This window comes from Helianthus annuus, chromosome 4 (genome assembly GCF_002127325.2).
Source record: "Helianthus annuus cultivar XRQ/B chromosome 4, HanXRQr2.0-SUNRISE, whole genome shotgun sequence".
NCBI classification, from domain to species: Eukaryota; Viridiplantae; Streptophyta; class Magnoliopsida; order Asterales; family Asteraceae; genus Helianthus; species Helianthus annuus.
The window spans coordinates 190,535,906-190,560,266 of NC_035436.2; the positions used below are offsets into that span (position 1 = coordinate 190,535,906).

Here is a 24,361-nt window from a genome sequence, read left to right on the forward strand (position 1 = left end):
GCTTCGTTCTAAATTTTGCGAGTTAACATGGCGCTACGTACGTGTGTTGTTCAGTGTATTTACATTGTCTATTTTTCCCGTTTAATAAGTTTGTTACAACGCGCGAGTCATATATCGACTTAGTTATTATTTTCTATGTTTTATATGTCGGTCTAATTTCTCCACGTTAAGATGCCACAACTTCAATGTTGGTGGTCGTTGGCTATAGTGTGGCATTGGTGCTATGTGTCACCGTTTTATGCTCTCGTCGCAATGCAGGGGCTTAATACGATAGGTTATTTGTATGGATACAAGTCATGTAACGTAGTATTTATGATACCATTAATTGTATTGAGCTTATTTGGTGAATTACTTATTTGTATAAGATAGTTATAGAGACTGAACTGACAAAAACATATTAAACACATTGTAAATGTAAATACGATCAACAGCATCTCAACTTCGTACTTCGTTGGCCGCGACGCTACGCATACAAATCAATTTCTAGTTTACTCCATTAAATAAAAAAAGTTACATGACGCACGTAAGAAACAAAATTTCCACTCAAGGAAATAACGAATACAAAAGTTATTTCTCTTTGACACGTGCTTTTTAGTACCAAAGCATTCAAGTTGCTTCCTTCCCCCACTTACGCACATGGGTCAAATAAAACAACAATAATACACATGGTCCTACTCCATCTTAAAACCTTTAATTATATACATATGTATATACACTTGCATATCATCATATGAAGTATAATATAGCTTACAATATATTTACATAAATATTATTGTATAGTAGAGGGTTGTACATAATAATTTTTGTCACGGATACGTAGCAAACAAGGCTCGGTTGGCACTATTTTTGACTTTTATGATGGTAAAAATCTGGTAGCAAAAAATAAAAATGGTCACTAATTGGTGGCATTAAAGCGATTGACACGGTTGTTTTTGCCATTACATTTTTTGGTTGCAAAATGATGACAACAGGGCAATTGCAACTGTTTTGTGACCAAAACCCTGTTTTCTGATAGTGGTATTGACTATTTTTTCTGTTGTAATCAAGCATTCAAATTTAAATTCATGTGTGCACAAGTGCACGCGAACACACATATACGTATATACGATACACAATTCATAAAGTGATGTTAAAGTTATAAGTAAGTGACTTAGAGCTCGGACATTATGATCGCAAGAGTATATATACATTGTAAAAGAATACACAAACACGTCCAAAACTATTTATAACGTTCTATGATTACATTATGATAAGTAGGACTTTTTTTTTATTAGGTGTTGTACAGCTTTATCAAAAATAAAAGCATATATCACTTAATCACTTATATACAAATAGGCATTCTCATTCTTTCTTGACTATCCTTGCCTCATAATTGCATTGATATAATGCACATTGACAACCTGTCTAAAGACTTGGAGACAATCCCTTAAAGAGTATATCCTCAATTACACATTATTTTAACAAATAACACATGCATTAGGGTTCTCCTCAATGCTATGTTGATATGGTGGTTGATAGTTATAGTAGGTATGCATAGGAGGATAGTATGGTTTATAGGGCATAAGCATTCCTATAAATTGTTCTTGCGGGGCACTTTTCTTCTCTTCTGTTTTAGACTCGTCTTTGTTTGTCTCTTCCTTTGGGGCTTCTTCCTTTTTGTCTTCTTCCTTTTTTGGTTCGTCTTTGTTTGATTCCTCTTTCTTTTCTTCTTCTTTTTTGGGCTCCTCTTTCTTCTCTTCTTCTTTCTTAGGCTCCTCTTTCTTTTCAGGCTCTTTAGCGGGCCCAACGGCAACTAAATACGTAGGCCAAAGTTTCCGAAGCTTGCTGACCGCACTTATTGGATCAACCGTTCCAACTATTATTAGGTTCTTCTCTTTCATATTTATGGTGATCGAATCAATACCTATATAGACATAATCTTCTTTGCTCAACAAATTATCATATACAACTTATATGGATGTGTATGAAGTTTCAATATTGTTTAGTACTCAAATGATGTGCTACAACGTTGAGACGTATGGTGCACATATTTAAGTTGTTTTCCTCACGTCAAGACAACATAATCCGCTTTTGTTTTTATCCATAATTTTTCACTTATAAACGGCCAAAAAAAACTAAACCTAATATTTCCTATTTGATGCTTTCATTTCAATCACAATTTGACATCACTAAGAACAAACAAAAACATCTAGGCTATTACTATCATTCTCTTCATATGTTTGTACTTCTAAATATTAATTAAAATCCTTTTAAAACCATCATTGTCTCTTTGATTATATTTGGAAAATGACTTCAATAATCCTTTTGTTATACGCAAGCATACAACCTTTTGGTCACTTATTATGAACCACATAAATGTCTCACTATGTGGCCATTGTGATCTCTAAACCTAAATCCTAGCCGTAGCAATTTTTTTTATTTAAAGTTAATAACATAATACAACTATCAATCTCTTATCTTAATTTACATGCTTAATCTTTATCTTTTATGTAAAACATTATTATGTTTTACAACAATACATGTGTGACTAAGAAAGCATATGAAATAAAAAATCGTATATAGTTACAACTATCACAACAAATTGTTTTTTAGAAGATGATCACTTCTAATTACATATTTCATTTGTTTTAGACGCATATTATAATATACAAAGATGATCAATTCTACCACGAATGTAATATTATTAAACTATATTTATCCAAGAAACCTCACCCACTCGATAATTCCCCTTTTGCACTAAAAGCTAAGATGAATCGACATTATTGAGCCACGTCATTTTTGGTGGTACAGAATATCAAGTGTCATTTTCCCTGCCCATTATTAAATTTTTATTATTACAACTTTCCTATAACATGTACTTTTAGTAATGCATACGTTACATATATACACTGCAGAAAAAACAATCATTTCTATGAATATTTGATGATATAAAGAGACCATCTTTGCCGTGTGGAACACAAAAAGCTAAATATACATGGGATGGGAAGATATAAACCATTCACAACTTTGCTTCTTTTCACCCTTTTTGTTATCAATCAATTAATATATGATTTTTTAATAGTGACATGGCCATTTGAGATAATACGTACATTAATTTAAAACCTGATCAAATCAGTTGTCCAACTAATTAATCCCTATAACCGTTGTCGCAACCTTTTTGGTTATGAGCTATGAATCGAGCACACATGAACTGAGTCACTGACTCGTTGTAAGTGAGCTAGAAAAACAGAAAGAAATCACTATGGGACTGGCTGGCAGGAGCGGACCCATGTTGATGCGTGGGCGGGTGAGTGCACCCTTTGAAAAAAAAAATAGTGTATTTTTTAGTCAAAAAAATCCGATCACACCTCTTGAAAAATATAGTTAAACCCCTCATCTGTACCCACAAAAAATAAATTTTGGGTTCGCCAATGCTGGCTGGTTGAACAAATTAAATCCTGATTTTAAAACATTAATCCAAAAGTAGCAACAAAAACGTCTTTCCTTCAACCTCGTGGAAAACAAAGTTGACGTGGAATTCTCCATTTGGCAAAAAATCCCAAATCTCAAGGACGATTTTGGCAAAAAAAAAGTATGCCGTTTGGATAAAAATGACAAAAAATCCCAAAAGTGAAGAACTATATGGGATAATATTTTATGCGATCATTTTATATATATTATTTATAGTTTCATTTAAACGATACAGTTAAATAGTTACATTTTTAATAAACATACCAATTTAACACAATTCAATGTTCTATTTACAAAAATACACGTTAAAGAAATTTACCCGAAAGAGCTGCAACGGTCTTCATAGCCTTTCTCTTGTCTTTTTCATCATTCAAGTCCAACTTCAATATAAATTTCTGTGAATTCAAACCAAATAAGAATCAAATTTAAAAACACATAAACATTATTCATTAAGTTTATTTAAATTTTCCAAAATTATATAAAAATGATGTGAAAAAATATATATTCTTTAGTTGTATAGGATTTAATTTCAAAAAATTAATCAAACGTTGTTTGAAGGGGTAACATCTCCACTATTTAGGGTGTAAGGGGTGCTCACCTAAGAGGTGAGTCCCCTCTCTTACGCCCAACCAATCCTCGTGTGTCACGTCAACTCCCCTCTTAAACTCCCCTAACACCCTAAATTGATGGCGGCACTCCCCTCTTAGGTGAATTGGTTTTTTTTTTTTTTTTAAAAAAAAAAAGCATTGATTGGTCACTCCCTCTCTCTCTCCTCCCTCTCTCTCTCTTCGGTGAGCCGCCACCGGTTCTCTCTCCTCTCTCTACCTCACCGCATGGATGGCGGTGTATCCTCGCTCGGCAAAACACCTCCCCGATGGGGTTTTCGGTGTGCACCCCGATCGCCCTTAGATCACGCTACATAACTCTCTTTTAGAGTCATTATTGTACAATTATTTGTAGTTGACAGGCACATTATCGTGCTTTTTAGGGATCGATGATGGGGCAACACGAGGCGAATATTATACAAAGATATACGTACACGTTTTATATCTCAATCTTGATTATTGTATTGAAATACGTCACAAATTAAGAAAATGTTCTTAAACTAAAATACCCAAATTATAGCAAACAGAAAGGTGCATTTGACAAATTTTAAAATGGAATTGTATGTTAAAAAGTTGTAAACCTTTTTAAAGATATATTAAAGACCACACAAAAGTATGTTTTTATTAAAGCACGTATTAAGAACATCATATAGCTACAGGAACATGTTCTTTGTTTTAAGCGAAAATGATATGAAATCTAGGAAACATGAGCTAATGATCTTTAGATGAGGTGAGGGAAAACTTGCATTTATTTTAAGAGATGGAGGGTCAATTCTCACATAATGCAAAGTGAGGTATTGGTGAACAATGATAGAAGACACTGGGATTTGGGTTTGATCCTTGAGCCAAACGGGTTTTACCGGTAATTTCACCGTCGTACCTATAGACGGGTGGGTTATCGGGTATTTCCCAGAATTGGTGATGGACTCAGGTTACTCTTGGAGTACTCCGTTTGGTTCAGTGACGTGACAGTGGATGCCTTGAGAGTGTTTAGGATTGATTCTGTATTTCTGTTGGCATTAAAAAAAATCTAGGAAACATGAAGGAAGAGAAACAGAGGAAAGAAGCAGATTCATTGAATCAAATGAATCTAGTTTTGGGATTCTAAGAAAACAAAACACATTTAGAAATATATTTTTGAAGATAAGAACAACAATTGAAAATTTGAATCTTGAAAACATAGAGGGGAAAACTTTATTTGAGAACAGGGGAATTTGCTTTTGAAAACAATTTAAACAAATGCAAATACAGAATCTTGTAAACATAAAGATGAAAGAAACAGAACTTTGGAAACAGGGGAATGAGCAGAAACTAAGGAATAAAACACAATATACAGAATCTTGAAAACAAAATGGAAAGATTCAGAATATATGAGAATAGAATCTAACCTTCATGTGGGTGCTTTTGAATTGAATTGTGTGAGTTGAGAGAATTGTAATTGCAGTTGGAACTCAGAGAAGAAGAAAGATGTAAAGAGAGAGATCAAAAGTGTAGGATATAAATAATGCTTTACTGAAAAGCAGTGAAGATATGAGTGGAGGAATAGAAAACAAGAATTGGCAGAGTAGGAGAGAGAATGAAAATAATGTTGTTTTTGATTTAATAATAATAATAGTACTAGTCAAATGTTTGTGCAAGAAATAGTAAAAATGATAAGTCTTAAAGTGCCAATTTCAGTTGCAAACAAGAAGCCCAAATTATCGTGTTCAACTTTTAAAGTTTTACACAATTTTTCACCTTCTCGGTTTTAGAACTAGCAAACTAGCTCACACGCCAAACTCGTCAAGGTTGCGACGGTGTACCCACAAGCCCACAAGCACCCAACCCAACCTGCAAGTACCCGTCTCCGTCTAAGTATTACGCCCTCCTTCACCCTTAGACCATGCGTAGTCGTCCAAGTTTCGGGTGTTTTTTTTTATAAATCCACGTCCAACCACGCCTAATCTTCCGCCCCCATGGGCGTTGTTTTGGAGAAATTGGGCTGAAGCGTTCTTTATACAACGGCATTGAGCAGAAGGGTTTGGCCAATAGTAGGATTATTAGTTTTAAAAATTAAAAAAAAAAAATAATTGGGTAATTATGGGAGTGCCACGTGTCGAACAACGCCCAAGGGTGTGAGCATTATCCCAGTACACCCCTTTCTTCAAAACGCCCCTTTGCTAACTAGGATGACACACGGCGGAAAACGCCCATGAGAGATGCATTATTCACCCCTACCACTACGTATGGTCTTATAATAACAATTACAGTAAGTTAAGTTGACTACACCTTATTGACTTGTTTGATTAAGTTATACACCTATAATATATGTTTATATAAAATTTGAACCTATAATCTTGAGAGGGGGGGGGGGGGTAGACTTTGGAAAATGACTGATCGGGTGGAACAAGACACATACCAAGAAGAACACCATGATTCTATTGAGCAAGGATGCAAGCTCCAAGGTTCATGCAACAACATTACTCATGATTGCAGAGTTTCATCACTAAACTACCTAAAGACACTAGAAATTTCAATAAATCTTTTTTTAATGTTAGTTTTTAATACGTCTATCGAAACACATCAACACATCCTAATGTTATGTGGATATGGTATATGTTGGAGTATACTATACGGATTATTCTATCCTGTGACTTTTACAAGAACTACTAGACAATAGCACTCCTTATGTTGTCATGTTGACAACTCTCTGTGTATATACTAACTCTCTCTATATATGTTGTCATGTTGACAACACTATATGTAACACATTAAATACTACTTTGATCAGTTGTATAGTGCATGTAAAGTAATTACGCTAAATGTAATACGTCAATGCTAGACCATGATTTTGGAAACATAATCGAAATGGAAACCCCTCATTTAAGGATTAAATTTAAACCACGTCTTGTCAGACAAGAAACCAACCACTTTAGGATTGAACCGAGACCTAGTCGGGTCAAAAACCGACCGCCAATTATCAACCGTTTACACAAAACTTAACTCAATTTTTTTTTGTAAACTCATTTCATTGATATTCGAATCGATAGTGGAAAATAAAGGACATAAGATTTGGTGCCACAATCCTAGTAGGTTGGGGTCCATTATTTATTGATCCAGCTCACATTTTTTCTTTTTTTTTTAAAAAAAAAAAAATTAAGTTTATGGTAGGTTCTATTTCATGATTTCTTTTACGACCTGGTATCGTTTATTTTTCGATTCATAAACTTATGGATGGTGTTATCATTCCTATTAGATCATCAGTTGTCCGTTATGATTTGTACCATCCATGCATATAGAATATACCTCATCCACTCACGTATTCTTTTATATTTTTATTTTTAATCTTTTGAAATAAATATGATGTTTTTTCTTCTTGTAATAATGATACAATAGGATAAGATAGCAAGTAGAACCAATGTTTTAAAAACCTGGTTTTAAATTGTGCTGGATAGGGCTGAAAAATAATTCAACCTCGCTCGAAAAAAGCTTGAAGAAAGCTTGGCTCGAAATTGGCTGGGTTGTTAACGAGCCAGTTCGGCTCGGCTCGGCTCGGCTCGTGAGCTGGCTCGATAAGGTTTACATCTTCCATTTTTTTGTCCCACATCACTTAGAAAACAAAAACTAAGGGAGTATTTCCCCTATAAAAGAAGGTAAAGACAATGTATAAGGTGAATTAACTATTTATACTTGCATATTTAGCCATATGGTTAAATTAAATGACAATTATGGCCCTTAGTATATGAAGAAATTCATTTTTAAGGGCTTTTTAGGTAGTAAATTTTGCGGTTTTTTGTTAGTTCGAGCTAGATCGAGCCTAGCCGAGCTAGCTCGAATTCTAATCGAGTCGAGCTCGAGCCTCAAATCTCAGCTCGATTTGAAATTCGAGCTCGAGCCAACTTGAATCGAGTTCGAGCCGAGCTCGAGCTGGGTCTAGCTCGGCTCGACTCGGCTCGTTTGCAGCCCTATACACAACAATGGAATGGACAGGTAGCCTCGATGGAAAGCATGAAACTTTTCGCGGCAAGCGATCAATGATCGCTAGGTTTTTTCACCGAAATATGGAAGGTAAATCTTGGAATTATCGGGATTTTATAAAAAAAAACTTAAAAATTAAAAATCAAGTTTGTAGATTAACAAACCGGTACAACGGTTTGAACCGGTATTACAGGATTTACCGCTGACACATAACATTTACCGTTTGCTAGTTTAACCGGCCTTTATCGTACCAGGCTCGAGACCGCGGCTGGTATAACCGATATTATCGGCCGGTATTTAAAACATTGTGTAAAAACTATTCTAATATAGGTAAGAAAAATTACTTGTAAGTTTGGTATGTATAATACATTTTGGTTCAATAACTAATATATACAGTATCAGATATTGTATAGAGATATCATGTTAGAAAAATCTTTTTTTGTTAGAAAAATGTTTCTCAACAACAAAACTCACCCAAATTAAGCGAATTGAGTGAATAAATGATGGTTTGGTTTTTAGTTTTGACGCGCCGAACGCATCGATTTCCTACCTTTTTCAATTCTGAAACCTAATTTCTAAGACCCCCCGTAGTGGGGCGTTTTTTATAAAAAAAATTCAAAAAAAACGCCTAATCACGCCCAAAGCCCATTACGGGGCGGCGTTTTGTGGCGTGTTCCGAGCAGAAAATGGTTTTGGCGTTTTTGTAATCACGCCATTGCATGCATTCTCATTTCCATTTTGGCCAATAAGAATATTCCACCTAATTTTTAGTTTAGTTTACTTTTATTTTTTTATATAATTGGGTAATCATTAATGGGGCATTATTGGGCATTATCCCACTACGCCTATTTGTGAAAAACGCCCGTAATGCCCATTTGCTGACTGGGATGACACGTGTCGCACAATGCCCATGGGTGGGGGCATTATTCATGTGCACCACTACACATGGTCTAAGCTTCTATCATCGTTTCCAAATTCCAAGCCCAAATAAAGAGTAAAAATGATAATTTGGACCCTTCAAAAGTGGGGGCTCAAAGCAAGAGCTTCACTTCACTTACCCAAAGGCCGGCCCTGAGTTTTGGAAATAACCAATGGTTTGGTTTGGTCTCTTTTAACTTAATGGTTAGATTTTTCTAGAGGAGTCAGAAAAAATTGAATAACCAATGGTTTGGTTTGAGCCTTGAATTGAAAGAATTCAGGATAACCGGGTCAAATCGCTATAATTGTTTTCGAGATGATCTGACTCGTAGAGACCTTTAATCCACCGGCTAGTATGGTAGCTACAAATGAAGATGCTGTTCGTTTTTTAAGAGGTAAAATGTCTACAATCTGCGGACCACATCTGCAGACATTTGTAAAAGAAGAGATGGACCAAATCTCTACAGTCTACAAGAAGAAGGCTGTTTGTTTTTAACGTATGCAGACTTCTAAAATAAACTGGTAGTGGTGTAAGGACGGTTGTGGTGGTGCTGGACGGTGATGGTGGTAGACGATGGTGGTGGGTGGACGGTGGTGGTGATGACGGTAGTGGGTGGTGAACGGTGGTAGTGAACTGTGGTGGTGGTGGTGATGGGCGGTGGTGGTGAGTGGTGGTGTTTAACCCTCTGCAAACCTTAGAAGATCTTAGAAGTGGCTGGGCCAAGTCTGCACCAAGAAACGCTCGCGCAGACGTTTTTTAATGAAACGTCTTCGAAAAAACAAACAGTCTGCGCGTGGTCTGCGCAGCACAGACAGAAAAGCTTACGCAGAGCTTTTTAGAAAAAACAAACATCACCGAATTGTTTGAAAACGTTTTGAAAGTATAAAATAGTATGTTATTGGTTAAAGAATATACAAATTCTATTTCTTTAACGTAAATAAATTGATTTAATATAAAGCAAAAATGGATCTCAAATGCACGTTTAAAACACAAATCAGTATTAGTTTAAAATGGAACCCACTACCCAGCAAGAGTTATTTATAATATAGAATTTAAAAAGCTAACCACCAACAACCAGAATATAATTTATCTCAAAGTAAAGCTACATCAAATTTTGATTCATGTAAATTATGTGGCACAGTCGATTTGTAAAGTGCGGTTTTTGATATAAAAATATCTATTTGAGAAATGTAAGCCAATATCATATTTTTTTCAGATATTCACCCATCACTTATATTGTTGTATATTTTTGTGAGTTAGTCAAGCACATGAATTATTTTGTGATCAGCGATGTGGTGTTCCATGAGCAATTAAACCGATGCAGCGTTCCATCGGTTATAATGTGTGTAAAGGGCTTGGCTTGTGGGCTAAGGGATTGTTTGTTTACATCTTAATGAGACTCTTAATGGTTCAGACCTTTTACTGGTTCAGCACTTAATGGTTCAGACTGTTTGTTTCATGAGCAGATGTCTGAATGGTTCAGACATTTGCCTCTTAATACAAAGTCTGAATGGTTAAGACCTCTAATCTGAATTGATTAGACATTTGCCTCTGAACGGTTAATCATTATACAGACTCTTAATGGTTCAGATCTCTTACTGGTTCAACACTTAATGGTTTAGACCTCTTACTGGTTCAGCACTTAACCATTCAGATGTTGCCAAACAGTCCCTAACTCGCAATAAACCAATCAAACCATTTACTCTCATTTGTCATATAAAAGATTAAAAAAGTAATTGTGTTATTAGTTAAAGAGTAAACTGCCATTTTGGTCCCTGTGGTTTGGGCACTTTTGTCATTTTAGTCCAAATCTCAAACTTTTTTAAATCTGGGTCCCTGTGGTTTCACTTTTATTGCCATTTTAGTCCAAAATTCAAAAACCTCTTTTTTTACTGTTGCAACCTATCCATTTTATCTTTTTATGCAGGGCTATTTTTGTCCAACTGATTTTCATTTAACCTATTAAAACAAAGATTTTTTGTGGGTCCCATCACACACACTTCTTCTTCTGACTTTCTTTCCTCTGCATAACAACCACCATCCATCACCACCTTCACCACCATCAATCTCCACCACCGCCACCATCTATCTCCACCTCCACCACTGCTCAAAGTCACACCCAATTATTCTAATAATACAGTTTTTAGGCTCCAATTTTGCACTTGTTTTCGTCATACTTCAACTCCCATCTTACCACTTTCTCACATTAAACAATTTTGTTACTTTTCTTCAATGAGTCATCAGCTAAAGTAGGAAATTTTATTAATCTGAAGCAACTTATAATGGATCTGGAATCTGGGTTTCATCAGAATCATCAAAAGGTGAGATGGGTATGTTGTAATTTGCCTAAATACAAATTAAAAATACCCATTTGAAAATCTTATCTTTTGTGTACAGAAATAGTCATGGAGGACAGTTTTGACATTGGCTTACCAAAGTTTAGGTGTTGTTTATGGAGATTTAAGCACATCATCCTTGTCGAACCCGTACTCTTTCCGGACCATGGAGAGAACCAGCGTCCATTACCTTAACGGCGACGTTTTGGTTGTTAGTTAGGGTTCCGCGGTAGACAGAGCCGAAGCCGCCTTGGCCGAGACGGTTGGATCCGGAGAAGGAGGCGGTGGCGGCGCGTAGGGCGGAGCAGAAGGTTAGGGCTAGGATGAAGGAGAAATCGACGGTTATTGGTGGAATGAGATGGAGCTGGTGGTGGTACGGTGGATGGATGTGGTGGTGAATGGCGATGGCAGTTGTGGTGCACGGTGGTAGGGAATGATGGTTGATGTGTGAGAGAAAGAAAGAGAGAGTTTGGGGAGGTAGTTATAGCAGAGATATAATTGGGGAAGAAGATGAGATAATAAAAGGGTTTATTTTGGAGGAGAAGATGAGATATAATTTTATTTTATATTTTAATTAAAAATTTATTATAATAAACTTGTAATGACAAAAATACCCTTTACTAAATTGAGGAAAAGGACAAAAAGCCAATTTTTTTTTTGAGAAATCTGATCTTATTTTACTTTTGGACCAAAATGGAAATAAAACTGAAACCACAGGGACTCAGATGTAAAAGTTTTGAGTTTTGGACTAAAGTGGCAAAAGTGACCAAACCTTAGGGACCAAAATGGCAGTTTACTCTTAGTTAAAATATGACTGTCACTTTTTACCTATTTAGTTAAACCACTACAAATTAATAGGCTCAACAAAGGTGTTTATATTAAAATTATACTTGGAATAATCACTTCTTTATTATTATACAGAATTTCTGAAACTCGTATATGAAAAACTAAAGGAAACACCACAGTGCAGAAAAGGAATAACAACGTCAACGTGTGATCCTTGTTTGAAACAATAACAGAAACGCGCACTCGCACATACTTGTGTGTGTGAATAAAAAGGCTATGTATCACTATTCGTCAAGAGTGGGTGGTTTAACAAACTATTTAGATGAAACCAATCAATTTTTGTCTGTAGAAATCATCAAACTAGCTCAAAATGCAAACAATACTACAATTCGATTAGTTTGGTTTCTCGCTAAGTACATTGTTCATCGAACAAAGGTATAACTTATTAATATATCATTTGTGAGTTTTAACATTTCCAAAACTAAAAACCATATAAAATAGCAAGTTTGATTCATATAGAATCGGATTATTAGGATGTGGACGTTTCAAGAAAAAAAAAGTGTAAAAGGTAACAAGAAAAGAAATCTAAATATGTAAATAATGTTTAGAGTAAATTTCAAAGTTCGTCCTTTACGTATGTCTAATATATCAAAGTATGTCCTTTATCTTTAATAACCTCAGAAAACATCCTTAATGTTTGAAAATCCTTACATGTTACGTCCTTTAGTCCTAATCCAGTTATTTTTCATGGTTAAATTTGACTAAGTCAGCCCCACATAAGGGTATTTTGGTCATTTTATCATAAATATTAAAATAAATAATCATCAAAAACTATAAATATATACAGAATTATATATGTGTATATATACAGAATGTCTTCTCCCTCTCTCTCTTTCTAATTATCCTACCCCCACAACCACAACCCACCTGCCACCGCCACCGCCACCGCAATAGAAGCCTGCCATCCCAAACCGGCTTGTTGCCATCCTTAATAAAAAGGGGTTATGTCTAAAAATTAGCACACTTATCAATCTAACATCCGTTAAAAACGAACGTCTGAAACTCAGAAGTGAAGAAAGTACCTGCCACCGCCACCGATCTGCCACCACCGCCACTCGATCTGCCACCACCGCCACCGATCTGCCACAACCACCACGCGACCCATACTTCTCTCTGTTCTACACAACCACCACCGCCACTCGATCTGCCAACCGACCACCGCCACTCGACCACCACCATCACCCGGGCACCGCCACTCTCAGATCTGTGAGATCTTGGCAACCTGCAAGAAACGAAAACCCTAATTTATTCCAATCTCAGGTACGTTGTTTGTAATCGCAAATCAGAGGCGGTGGTGTTGGCTGTCGTTGGGTGATGGTGGCGGGTTGGTTTTGTATTTGTCATCGCCGCCGGTGCCTGTGGCGGTTTTGAGACGGAAGTTTAGAGAGAGAGAGAGAAAGAGGAGATTGTAGAGAGAGATTGAGAGAGAGCAGGTAGAGTAAGAGAGTGAAAGTGGTGGTGGTGGCAGATCGGTGGTGGTGGTGGTGGTGATGGTGGTGGCAGGTGAGTTGTGGTGGTGGTGGTGATGGTGGTGGCAGGTGAGTTGTGGTGGTGGTGGTGGTGGTGGTGGGGGTAGGTGAGAGAGAGAAGGAGAATGTATATATTAAATGTCTGTATGTATTTACATATAGAGTATGTAAATTAATATTAAATCTAAATTGTTTATTGGTTTTATGATTATTTATTATAATATTTAGGATAAAATGACTAAAATACCCTTATGTGGGGTTGACTTAGTCAACTTTAACCATGAAAACTGATTGTGTTATGACTAAAGGACATAACTTGTAAGAATTTACAAACATTGAGTATGTTTTTTGAGGTTATTAAAGATAAAGGACATACTTTGATATATTAGACATACATAAAGGACGAACTTTGAAATTTACTCATTATATGTTTTTATAAAGGGTACTAAAGTAAATACGAGGCCGTACACATTCAAAAGACTTTAATGTCCCTGTTAACAAACAAACAAGCGGTCAACAAACAATGTCTAAGATTAGAAACTTGGCAGGAAATTGCAACCACAAGGACCCAGATGGTAACCTGCGATTTCATGTAAATCACAGGAACACAAATTGTACTTTACTCTTGATTTAATATTGAGTAAATTGTCATTTTAGTCCAAATATTCTTTTTTCTCCTCCGGGTCCCTGACTTTTCCATTTTCTTGCCATTTTGATCACATTGCATAACCCAGTCTAAAAATATGTTATAACCAGAGGTAGTTGACAACATAATTTATAAATCTCATAATAATTTAATGCCAAAAATACCTCTGATTATAACCTTGTTTTTAGATTAAGTTAGGAAATATGATTAAAATGGCAAGAAAAAGGAAAATTCAGAGACCCAGAGGAGAAAAAAAAAACTATTTGGACTAAAATAGCAATTTGAACAAAAACTCAGGGAATAAAATGGCAATTTACTCTTTAATATTAGTTCAGTTGGATATGAAAAATACGTTGGTTACTTAATTTAATATTAGCTCAGTTGGATATCAAAAATAGTCTTGTTGAAAAAAAAAAAAAAACAATCGTAATGCATTATGCATGTGTGGTAAACACCAACTTTGAGATTATATATTATGCTTAGAGGTGTGCACGGTTCGGTTCGGTTCGGTTTTTGGGTAAAATCAAAACCGAAACCGAAATGTCGGTTTTTGGGTTTTAAAAACCGTTCGGTTTCGGTTTTTTTCGGTTTCGGTTTTTCGGTTTTTACGTCGGTTCGGTTCGGTTTTTCGGTTATTTCGGTTTTTGGAAAAAAATTATGTAAGATTCAAAAAATAAAAAGTATAACAATCTTTTTATATGTGTACATTTAAGTTATTATAGTTAACCTCTTTAATTAATATTGTTTACATAAACCTAACCTTCTAATCTATTTTTATGTTTCTTCAAAGTTTTTATTAAATTTAATTTTTATATTAAATTTGTTATATCTTATAGGTAATAATAAATCATTTCAGTTATAATGTTTTTATTATAAACACTTAACATTCAAGAATAAAATTAACATTTTTTACTAGCATTGGGTTAAACACTTAAAAAATTTAAACTTAAACATAAAAATATATGGATTGTACCTTATCGGTTCGGTTCGGTTTTTTTCGGTTATTGAAAAAGTTTATCCGAAAACCGAACCGAAATTTTCGGTTATTAAAAATCCGAAAACCGAACCGCCGGTTTTTGTTTCGGTTCGGTTATTTCGGTTATTCGGTTACGGTTCGGTTATTTCGGTTTTCTTGCTCACCATTTCTAAAGAAGATAAAACTTATAAACAGCCAGAAGAAAATAAAGGCAAACTTGTATCTACAACCAAACAAGAGCAAAAGAAGATGAAGTTCATGTTTTACTTAACAACTCAAAACTTAGATATAAGTAATTTAATTTCCGAAATAACCATATGCAAGTTTTGTATCTGCAATGGACAAGAAAGATGATAGGCATACATAATGAATACATTATCTTAAATATCACTAACACATTTTAGACCTAATGGTTGTTGATGAGTAGTGGCGGACCCGGGAATTTTTCCATGGGGGTGCGAAACATTTTTAAAAATTTTAGGCCCCTAGGTATATAAGTAAAAAATCGGTTCGTATCGGGTCGGGTCGGGTCGGGTCATGTAAAATAAACGAACATCAAACTAAATTTATATAATCATCAAAAACATGTCAAACCTTGTTACAAACATAATTAAAACGTCGACGCCCTACGGGTTTTCATTTTTTGAAATCTATCCAAAACTAATTTTTTAAGCAATTCTTTCTTTATATAACATAAGTTCATCGCTCCATAACATAATGTTTCAATTTTAACTTTCAACTATTCAAACCCTAGAAATCATAACGTAAGTTGTAATCACCCTAAAAATATATAAACAACATAATCACCCTAAAAATCATCTAAACAACCATAAACAGCGTCAAAACACATAAAATTTCAAACCTATTTAACAACTTTATTACCCTTTTTTCTCCTATAATATCAACCAAAATCATCAAAATAACAAAGAAACTTACCCGTGTTCGGATTCCGGTTAGATTTGGTGTCAAACGACGGTGGTATGGTGGCTGATTACGGTGGTTGCCGACTGCTGGACTGTTGTCACTGGGTGATGTTGTTCGTTGGCAGTGCAGGGACGCAAGAGAGAGAGAGAGAGAGAGGGAGAGAATTTCTAAAGGTTTTGGGCTTTAATTATTTTATTATAGTTTGAAATATTGTTGGGTGGTTAATGGGCTAAGACTTAGTGGGCTAGCTAGTTAGGAATTATAAGTGGGTAAAGATATGGGTATTTGGGTTTAAAATATAAATTGATAACACTTTTTACCTAAGGGGTGCGGACGAAAAACTTCAAGGTTGCGGTCGAAAAATTCCAAGGGGTGCGGACGAAAAATTCCAAGGGGCGCGGACGGGATTTTCGACGGAATTTAGCACTAAATTTTTTTTCCCCGGGGGTGCGCCCGCCCACCTTGGGTTGACTTTAGGTCCGCCCTTGTTGATGAGTCCACATTTAAGTGTGCTCGAGTGGGAGTTTCTACTCGGATAATCAAAAATAAATTTGTTAGCTCCTACCGGGTAAAGTGAACAATATTAATTGATATAAGAGATAAGATATTACATATTATATATGCTTATTGGGAGGAAAATGCCTGGTATCGATTTGCAAGAAAGTAATTATGTGTAGTAATAGAACAGGTTGTCTGATCACGGATGGAATAGAACAGGTTGTCTAATAACTTATGGAGTATTTGGGTAAAATGAACAATTGTAGTTTTTTTTGAACGACAAGGAGCGACGTGCCAACCACCGTGACACCGGGCACTGTGGTCAAGGTCGACTACTCGACCGCCGCCAGCACCTTGGCTCTCCCAGATGCGCGGAAACCCGACCCCCACCCGCCCGAAGGCATGCCGGCAGAATAATCGATAAAACCTCGCCTCCCATCCAAAACTAGCTGGCGCCACCCGTATTCGCCCTTCACATGGATGCCGCAGAAAATAATGGGAATGGTGAGAGTCAAACCTGGGTCACAAAGAACACCAAGTCTTTCCCCAACAATTCCACCACTACCTCATTGGCATTATATCTGTGTAGTCGATAAAGGTTATGCTCTAGAACATTAATGTTTATTGTGTTCAATATTAATACATGAGTAAAGGAGTTCTTCCTCTTAATGTCCGTAGTCAATCAATGTTTTTACTGTAAGACTATTATAAATTAGTTAGATGGATTTTCATGTGATGAAAATAGCGAGAGTTGTGGTCTAGATTCATATATGTTTGTTTATACACTTATAAATATTAGACTCACCCGCTTCAAAACTACTTCATGGATAGATAGTATCCCTATGTGATACATATATAGAATAGACAAATCAATTTATTGAGAAAACCTTATTCTATTTAGATAATATTAATATTAGTTTCTCAGCGATAATATATTATCGGTTTTCGATCGTTTGTGTATTTGTTATCGAATTGTGTCATTTCAATATTGTGTTAGTAGAAAAAGAGTCGAATGACAGTGAATTTCAGTATCCTAGGATTATTCATGCCATAAAGAAGCGAAGAAGTAAAGTAAAGAAAACAATTAGAAATAAATCAAACCAAAAATAATATATATAAACTCGAGATGGAATTGATTACGGATGAGAAATTCCCGATCAAATACCGATACCATAACTGAACATATAGGGTACGGTACCGATTCGGGACTTTTAATGTTACCACACAACACCTTTATCAACCGAACATATAGTACTATATGGTATTTTGATTTATTTTTGGGTGCTACTTTCTACATCCCCCTATTTACTTTTTTCACCCCCCTCCTCTCACATATTTACAGGTGGGGCCTGCGTGGGACCGACAGTTTTCCTCTCACAAGGGGGTGTAATCAGGAACGAGGGGGGTGTGTATAGAATGAGCCTTATTTTTACTAAATTTTGATTGATGGAGGGGTAAGAAAAGTCACTGTACGTGTTTTCTTCTACCCTACGGTACCGTGAAAACGACCATACATGCAGGGATCCCCGATCTTCCGCTGATACCATACGCCACCGTTCTCGCTTCATCACCATATAATCCGGCCTTTGATTCATTTTCTTGCCCCATCTCACTCTCACTCTCTCTCTCTCTCTCTCTTAGTTCCAACTTATTTCTCTTGCCCCATCTCACTCTCTTAGTTCCCAACTTATTTGATCTGATGGAAAGCTTCACCAGTTCGCGAATTCAACGGGATTTGTTCATATTTTGGTAATTGTTTCTGGTACAAACCCTAATTTATGAACATTGTTGAATATTTTACCCTGTTAATAAGCTATTTAGAAAGATTTTAAGGGTTTTCGTTGGCTACAAATGCATAGGTAGATGTGCGGTTTGTGTTCTTGTTCTTTGCCTTAGTGTAGAACCATGTTCTTATTGTTTCCACTGATGAAGAGAGGTCTTTACATGCTGTATTTTAGTCCTTTGATTTTTAATTATGTTCGTGATATATGAAGGAAAAGTGCAGATCGTTTTTTTAATTTTTAATTTATTTTTTTCGTTTTTTTAATTTATTTTTTTTCGTTTTTTTAATTTTTTTTAATTTTTTATTATTATTGATTTATTCTCAACCCATCCTGACCCAAATCCATACCCAAACCTATCCTGACCCAAATCCATACCCAAACCTATCCTTACCTTCTTATTTCTTTTACCTATCTTGACCCAAACTCATTCTGACCCAAACCCATTCTAACCCAAACCCATCCCGACCCAACAACCAATCCAATCCATCCATTTTGCCTCCTCTAGTAAAACCCCTAAAATGGTATTTTCATACTATGCCCCTCGCTTTTTTTGCGCCTTGCGACTAGGCCCCTGGCGAGGCATTTGCGCATTTGACAACATAAAAATGTAGCTGAATGATGGTGGAGGTAAGTTTATGCTGATTAGGAAACTTGAAAGCGCAAAAGATCTAAAAAGTACAAGATGATGTGCTGTTTATGAAAATAGTTTGTTTAGGTTGCTATGTTAGTTGATGGAATATCTTTGATCTTGCTTTGAGCTGCTCACAATGTTGATACAAAGTGTTATATATTGCTGCCACAATTAAGTATTTAAGTTTTTAGGGGTCTTTTTACATGACATTTTTTAAATAGGCTTGTGTTGCTTCCCACTCTGAAGAACTATTATTTGAAACATAGTGATAAAATTCTGAATGACAAGTAGTAGGTTTAGCCATTACTTACCATTATTGTTTTGCAAACAAAGTGTTTATTAGTTTAGCAGTTTTATAGATCCTTGATGCGTTTGGGAAGTTTTATAGATCCATGTCTTGTTAAGTTGAGTCTGATTGTTGCCAAACATTTATACATATGCTATGCTTGTGAAAGTCAAGGGAAAACGACCTTGCTGGGTTTTCCTAGGGCAGCACTTGTGGAATAAAGATTCATTTCACTGGCCCGAACCTTATGGACGTTTTGGCCCAGTTCTCAACTTTTATATATATATCACTTCTATTTGTAAAACTATAAGACAAAACAATAAGCGAGATATGTTAATGCAGCCATTTGACACGATAATTCAATAGCGTTTTTATAAACTAAGGCAAGGGAATGGGAGCTATAATGATGTTCTACTACGTGTTTTGAAAGTGGAAGTATGTGATGTTATTTAATATAGTAATTAACCTTATTAAATGTGTTGCATGGTGCTAAAGACCACTAATTGACCCTCACAATTTTTTTTAATTATTTTGTCTTAAGCTAACCGTATTTGATCATCTCTTTGAATAAAACAGAAACGACAAATCTAAATCACTGATCGACAAGATGTCCACTTCTACTGGGTTCCTCGTTTCTACTCAGGTATGTATTTTTGTTCAAACTTTTACTTCGAACTATTAACGTGTTTACCCAAATTCGAAATACACACGAACCCTTTTTCAAGTTGGGTGGCCTAGATTTCAATTGGTAACCTAAAACTTGGGAATCATAATTAGTAATACGTAGTGTACACATTGATTAAGTTATCTTTATTAAATGCAAAAAAAAAAAAAATATTTTTAATCCTTAATGATAGATACGAGACATTGTTTTCTAGTCGTATAAACCAATTTTTATGAAAACCAATCTATTTTTCTAAAACTAATTTTCTTTTGTAGTTATTCAAGGATTCATAGTTAATGTTTTGAATTTTTACCAATTTCTACACACGTGTAAGTGATAAAAAGTTTATAATTTGTAGGATACAAATTCAACGGAAGAGTTTAGGTTTTTCCTTAAATACGATTTTTCTGAAATTTCAAACCAGAAATTCCAGGGCTGTTGCATAGCCATAACAATTGCTGATATGGTCGGCATGGTCATGCGATTGTCCAATAACGAAGGCGGTAGATATACTCTATCACCACAACCGTTAATTGATGGAAACTATACATATATTCTAGACATACAACGATTTTGCACTGAGATCGGGCTCGAAACTATCATTACATATCCGTTCACACGTGCTACGAGGGAAGATAAAAATTGGGATGAGAGCTTCTATGCAATTAGAAAGCATGATAAATACAAGCTTGATGGAATGACCTATCTTAATGACAATGATGATATACAAAAGGCAATATTGGAAAATTTTGGGCCGAGAGGAAAAAATTCTCCATTCTATGTGCTATGTATTTAGGTGAGTTTGTGGATGCTGATTATGCAAAAGAGAGAAAGACATTGGAGGACCTTTATCATTGTCCTTCCAATGAGGGACATTCTTCACGTAAAAGATAAAGATGGAAAAATAAAGAAGAGGAACATGCCTTGATAATTACCGGTTGTGATACCATGCCAAAAAAAGATGCAAACAATAGGGATGTTTTGGCCTTGTATCATTTGCATCTTTTTTTGGCATGGTATCACAACCGGTAATTATCAAGGCATGTTCCTCTTTTTTTATTTTTCCATCTTTTACATGAAGAATGTCCCTCATTGGAAGGACAATGATAAAGGTCCTCCAATGTCTTTCTCTCTTTTGCATAATCGGCATCCACAAACTCACATAAATACATAGCACATAGAATGGGGAATTTTTTTCTTCTCGGCCCAAAATTTTCCAATATTGCCTTTTGTATATCATCCTTGTCATTAAGATAGGTCATTCCATCAAGCTTGTATTTGTTATGCTTTCTAATTGCATAGAAGCTCTCATCCCAATTTTTATCTTCCCTCATAGCACGTGTGAACGGATATGTAATGATAGTTTCGAGCCCGATCTCAGTGCAAAATTGTTGTATGTCTGGAATGAATGTATAGCTTCCATCAATTAACGGTTGTGGTGATAGAATATATCTACAACCTTCGTTATTGGACAATCGCATGACCATGCCGACCATAACAACAATTGTTATGGCTAGGCAACAGCCCTGGAATTTCTGGTTAGAAATTTCAGAAAAATCGTCTTTAAGGAAAAACCTAAACTCTTCCGTTGAATTCGTATCCTACAAATTATAAACTAATATATCACTTACACGTGTGTAGAAATTGCTAAAAATTCAAAGCATTAACTATGAATCCATGAATAACTACAAAAGAAAATTAGTTGTAGAAAAATATGTTGGTCTTAATAAAAATTGGTTTATGCGAGTAGAAAACAATGCCTCGTATATATCGTTAAGAATTAAAAATATTTTTTTTTTCATTTAATAAAGATAACTTAATCAATGTGTACACTACGTATTACTAATTATGATTCCCAAGTTTTAGGGCACCAACTGAAATCTAGGCCACCCAACCTGAAAAGGGTTCGGGTGTATTTCGAATTTGGGTAAACACATTAATAGTTCGAAATAAAAAATACATACCTGAGTAGAAGCAAGGCACCGGTAGAGGGCACCAATGATGATCCTTCCAATTTGACAAGACATTGAAGATTTTGAAGGATACCGGCGTATACTCCCTACCCTCATGGATGCTTGAGGTTGGTGAAAAAACAAGACATATTCTTCACAGATAATCAAGGAAAACGCAATAATGAATGTCTCTCATGGGGCATCGCCAATGAGAAGGTTTTACTTGATCGTAGTGCTTTGGAGGTACTATTATAAAACATAGTCTTGTTAATATTGACTTGTTACATATAGTCTAGGATAACTTTGTCATGAATATGTAGGTTTACTATGATTTCATGAAGAACTTTAAAGACAAGTTTAAGGTGTTTTTTTGAACAAAAAAACATATACGCTATTGAGATCGGTCTAGGCCCATCTGGGGATCTACGATATCCGTCTTGTAATTCGGAGCATGGTTGGGTTTATCCAGGTGTTAGTGCATTCTAGGTAATCATTGATATAACTGTTTTGTGTTAGTGCATTCTAGGTAATCATTGATATAACTGTTTTGTGTAACACTGATATTCAAGGGTAAAAGGTGTGTCCTAACTTTTCTTTATTATTTTCTTTTTTTAATATTTTTTTTTTGTAATGAGTATATAAAGTATTTTTGGTTGGTGGAAATTAACGTATTAGGGAAAAAGTTGGTAAACAAATAATGACATCTCTCTCTTTATACATATATATCAAGATCAAGGGAAAACCACTCTGAGTTGTGAGAACTTAGAAAACTCGGCCTTCCCGAATCCCGTGCGTGTTTTGCCCCATTTTTTCACACCCCTAGATTAAAATGTTTAGAAAGACTGCCGTATAAAAAATAAACAAGGTTACGATGAAACGTTAAACAAGGTTACGAGTATTGTAACATAATATCGGAAATTGAAAGTTCATATGATTCTGACCCTAATCAAGTCGGGTTTTTTTTCGATGAAACAAAGTTTGATAGGTCTAAAACAAGATTCTTCCTGAACTGGTGTTCTAAAACCTTGGTTGAACATGGTGATCAAGTTCTTTTTAAGGCAAAGAAAGTTTTTGGAAGAACGAGAATCCTTAATGCAAAGGGTCAGTTTGTTTGAAAGAAAAACAAAGAGTTCTTGTTATTTTTTTTTGTTACACAAAGCTATTAGATTGCAATTTTGAGATGCCATATTTAATTATTTTTTGATATCTTAAATTTCTCAACAGTTGTCGGGTGTTCATTGGTGGTACAACCATGATACAAAAAGTCATGCTGCTGAGCTAACTACTAGGTTTTTCAACTCAATCGACAATGATGGTTATGGCCCACTTAAAATGTTAAATAAGAATGGAGTTGGATTAAAATTTGCATTGGACAGATCGTATATGGATAATGGAAAACAATCATCTAAAAATCCCCGATAGCTTGAAAAATGATGTAAGAAAAAAAGATAAATAAATTAATGCATTATCATGATTACAAAAATAATATTTGTAAAATAATAATCTATAAAGTAAAGATTTTTTTAATTTTTGGTTTGTATTGCTAATAAAAAGTTCTTGAAAAACAGGTAATGCAAGTGGCGCTTGATTATAGTGAGAAGGTATACATTTCAACTTGGATTGTCCGTCATTGCAAGGACGATAAAGAGTATGCCAGTGTAATGGCGAGGCCCTTAGAGATGTCCATAGAACTTTCCTATACTAGCTATATATATCATGGACTCGATCAATTGCTCAATCAACCTTAAAAATTTTCAACTTTTGTCAAGGAAATGAACGGTAAGCTCATAAAAAGGATTTTGAGCCCTCATATTTGTTTGGGGCCAGTGTTAGTGTTATGTGGTTTCCATGTGGTTTAGACCATTTTGTCAGTTTAGTCCAAATGTTTTATTTTTTCGCCTGTGGGTCCAAAAAGGTTTCACCGTTGCCATTTTAGTCCACTTGGTTAACTTCATCCATTATTTCTGTTAACGAGAAGGGCAACTCAGTCATTTTATATGGCCGAATTGCCCTTCTAGTTAACAAAATTACATATAAAATGATTGAATTGTCCTTCTCGTTAATAGAAATAATGGATGAAGTTAACCCAGTGGACTAAAATGGCAACGGTGAAACTTTTTTAGACCCACAGAGGAAAAATGACACATTTGGACTAAACTGTCAAAATGACCCAAACCACAAGGACTAAAATGGCATTTAACTCTTTAAAAAAATTATTTGGTTATTCATCTTATCCTTGCTAATGTTTTTACCTCTCTTTTTGCATTTTCGCAAATGCCACATTTTATTTGTTAGTTTGAAAAGTCTGTCACCTCTTTCAAACTCGATAATGCTAATTAGGGGTGAGCAGAAAACCGAAATAACCGACAAAACTGAACCGAAAAAAACCGAACCGAAACAAAAACCGACGGTTCAGTT

At 35.3% G+C, this 24,361-nt stretch overlaps 1 protein-coding gene and 1 long non-coding RNA gene across 2 annotated transcripts; one reads left to right on the forward strand and one right to left on the reverse strand.

Moving 5' to 3' along the window:
• Positions 1-1,197: 1,197 nt before the first annotated feature.
• Positions 1,198-5,621, reverse strand: LOC110937586 (heavy metal-associated isoprenylated plant protein 39). The gene is made up of 3 exons (XM_022180029.2): positions 5,444-5,621; positions 3,770-3,845; positions 1,198-1,903 (listed from the first exon to the last, which is right to left on the reverse strand). Exons 1-3 carry the CDS (start codon positions 5,447-5,449, stop codon positions 1,458-1,460), a joined length of 528 nt encoding a protein of 175 aa, XP_022035721.1. The 5' UTR covers positions 5,450-5,621; the 3' UTR covers positions 1,198-1,457.
• A 12,438-nt stretch (positions 5,622-18,059) lies between these two features.
• Positions 18,060-23,783, forward strand: LOC110937585. The gene is made up of 5 exons (XR_004890691.1): positions 18,060-18,375; positions 19,904-22,186; positions 22,264-22,429; positions 22,470-23,378; positions 23,512-23,783. It is a non-coding gene; the product is annotated as an uncharacterized LOC110937585 (long non-coding RNA).
• Positions 23,784-24,361: the final 578 nt, after the last annotated feature.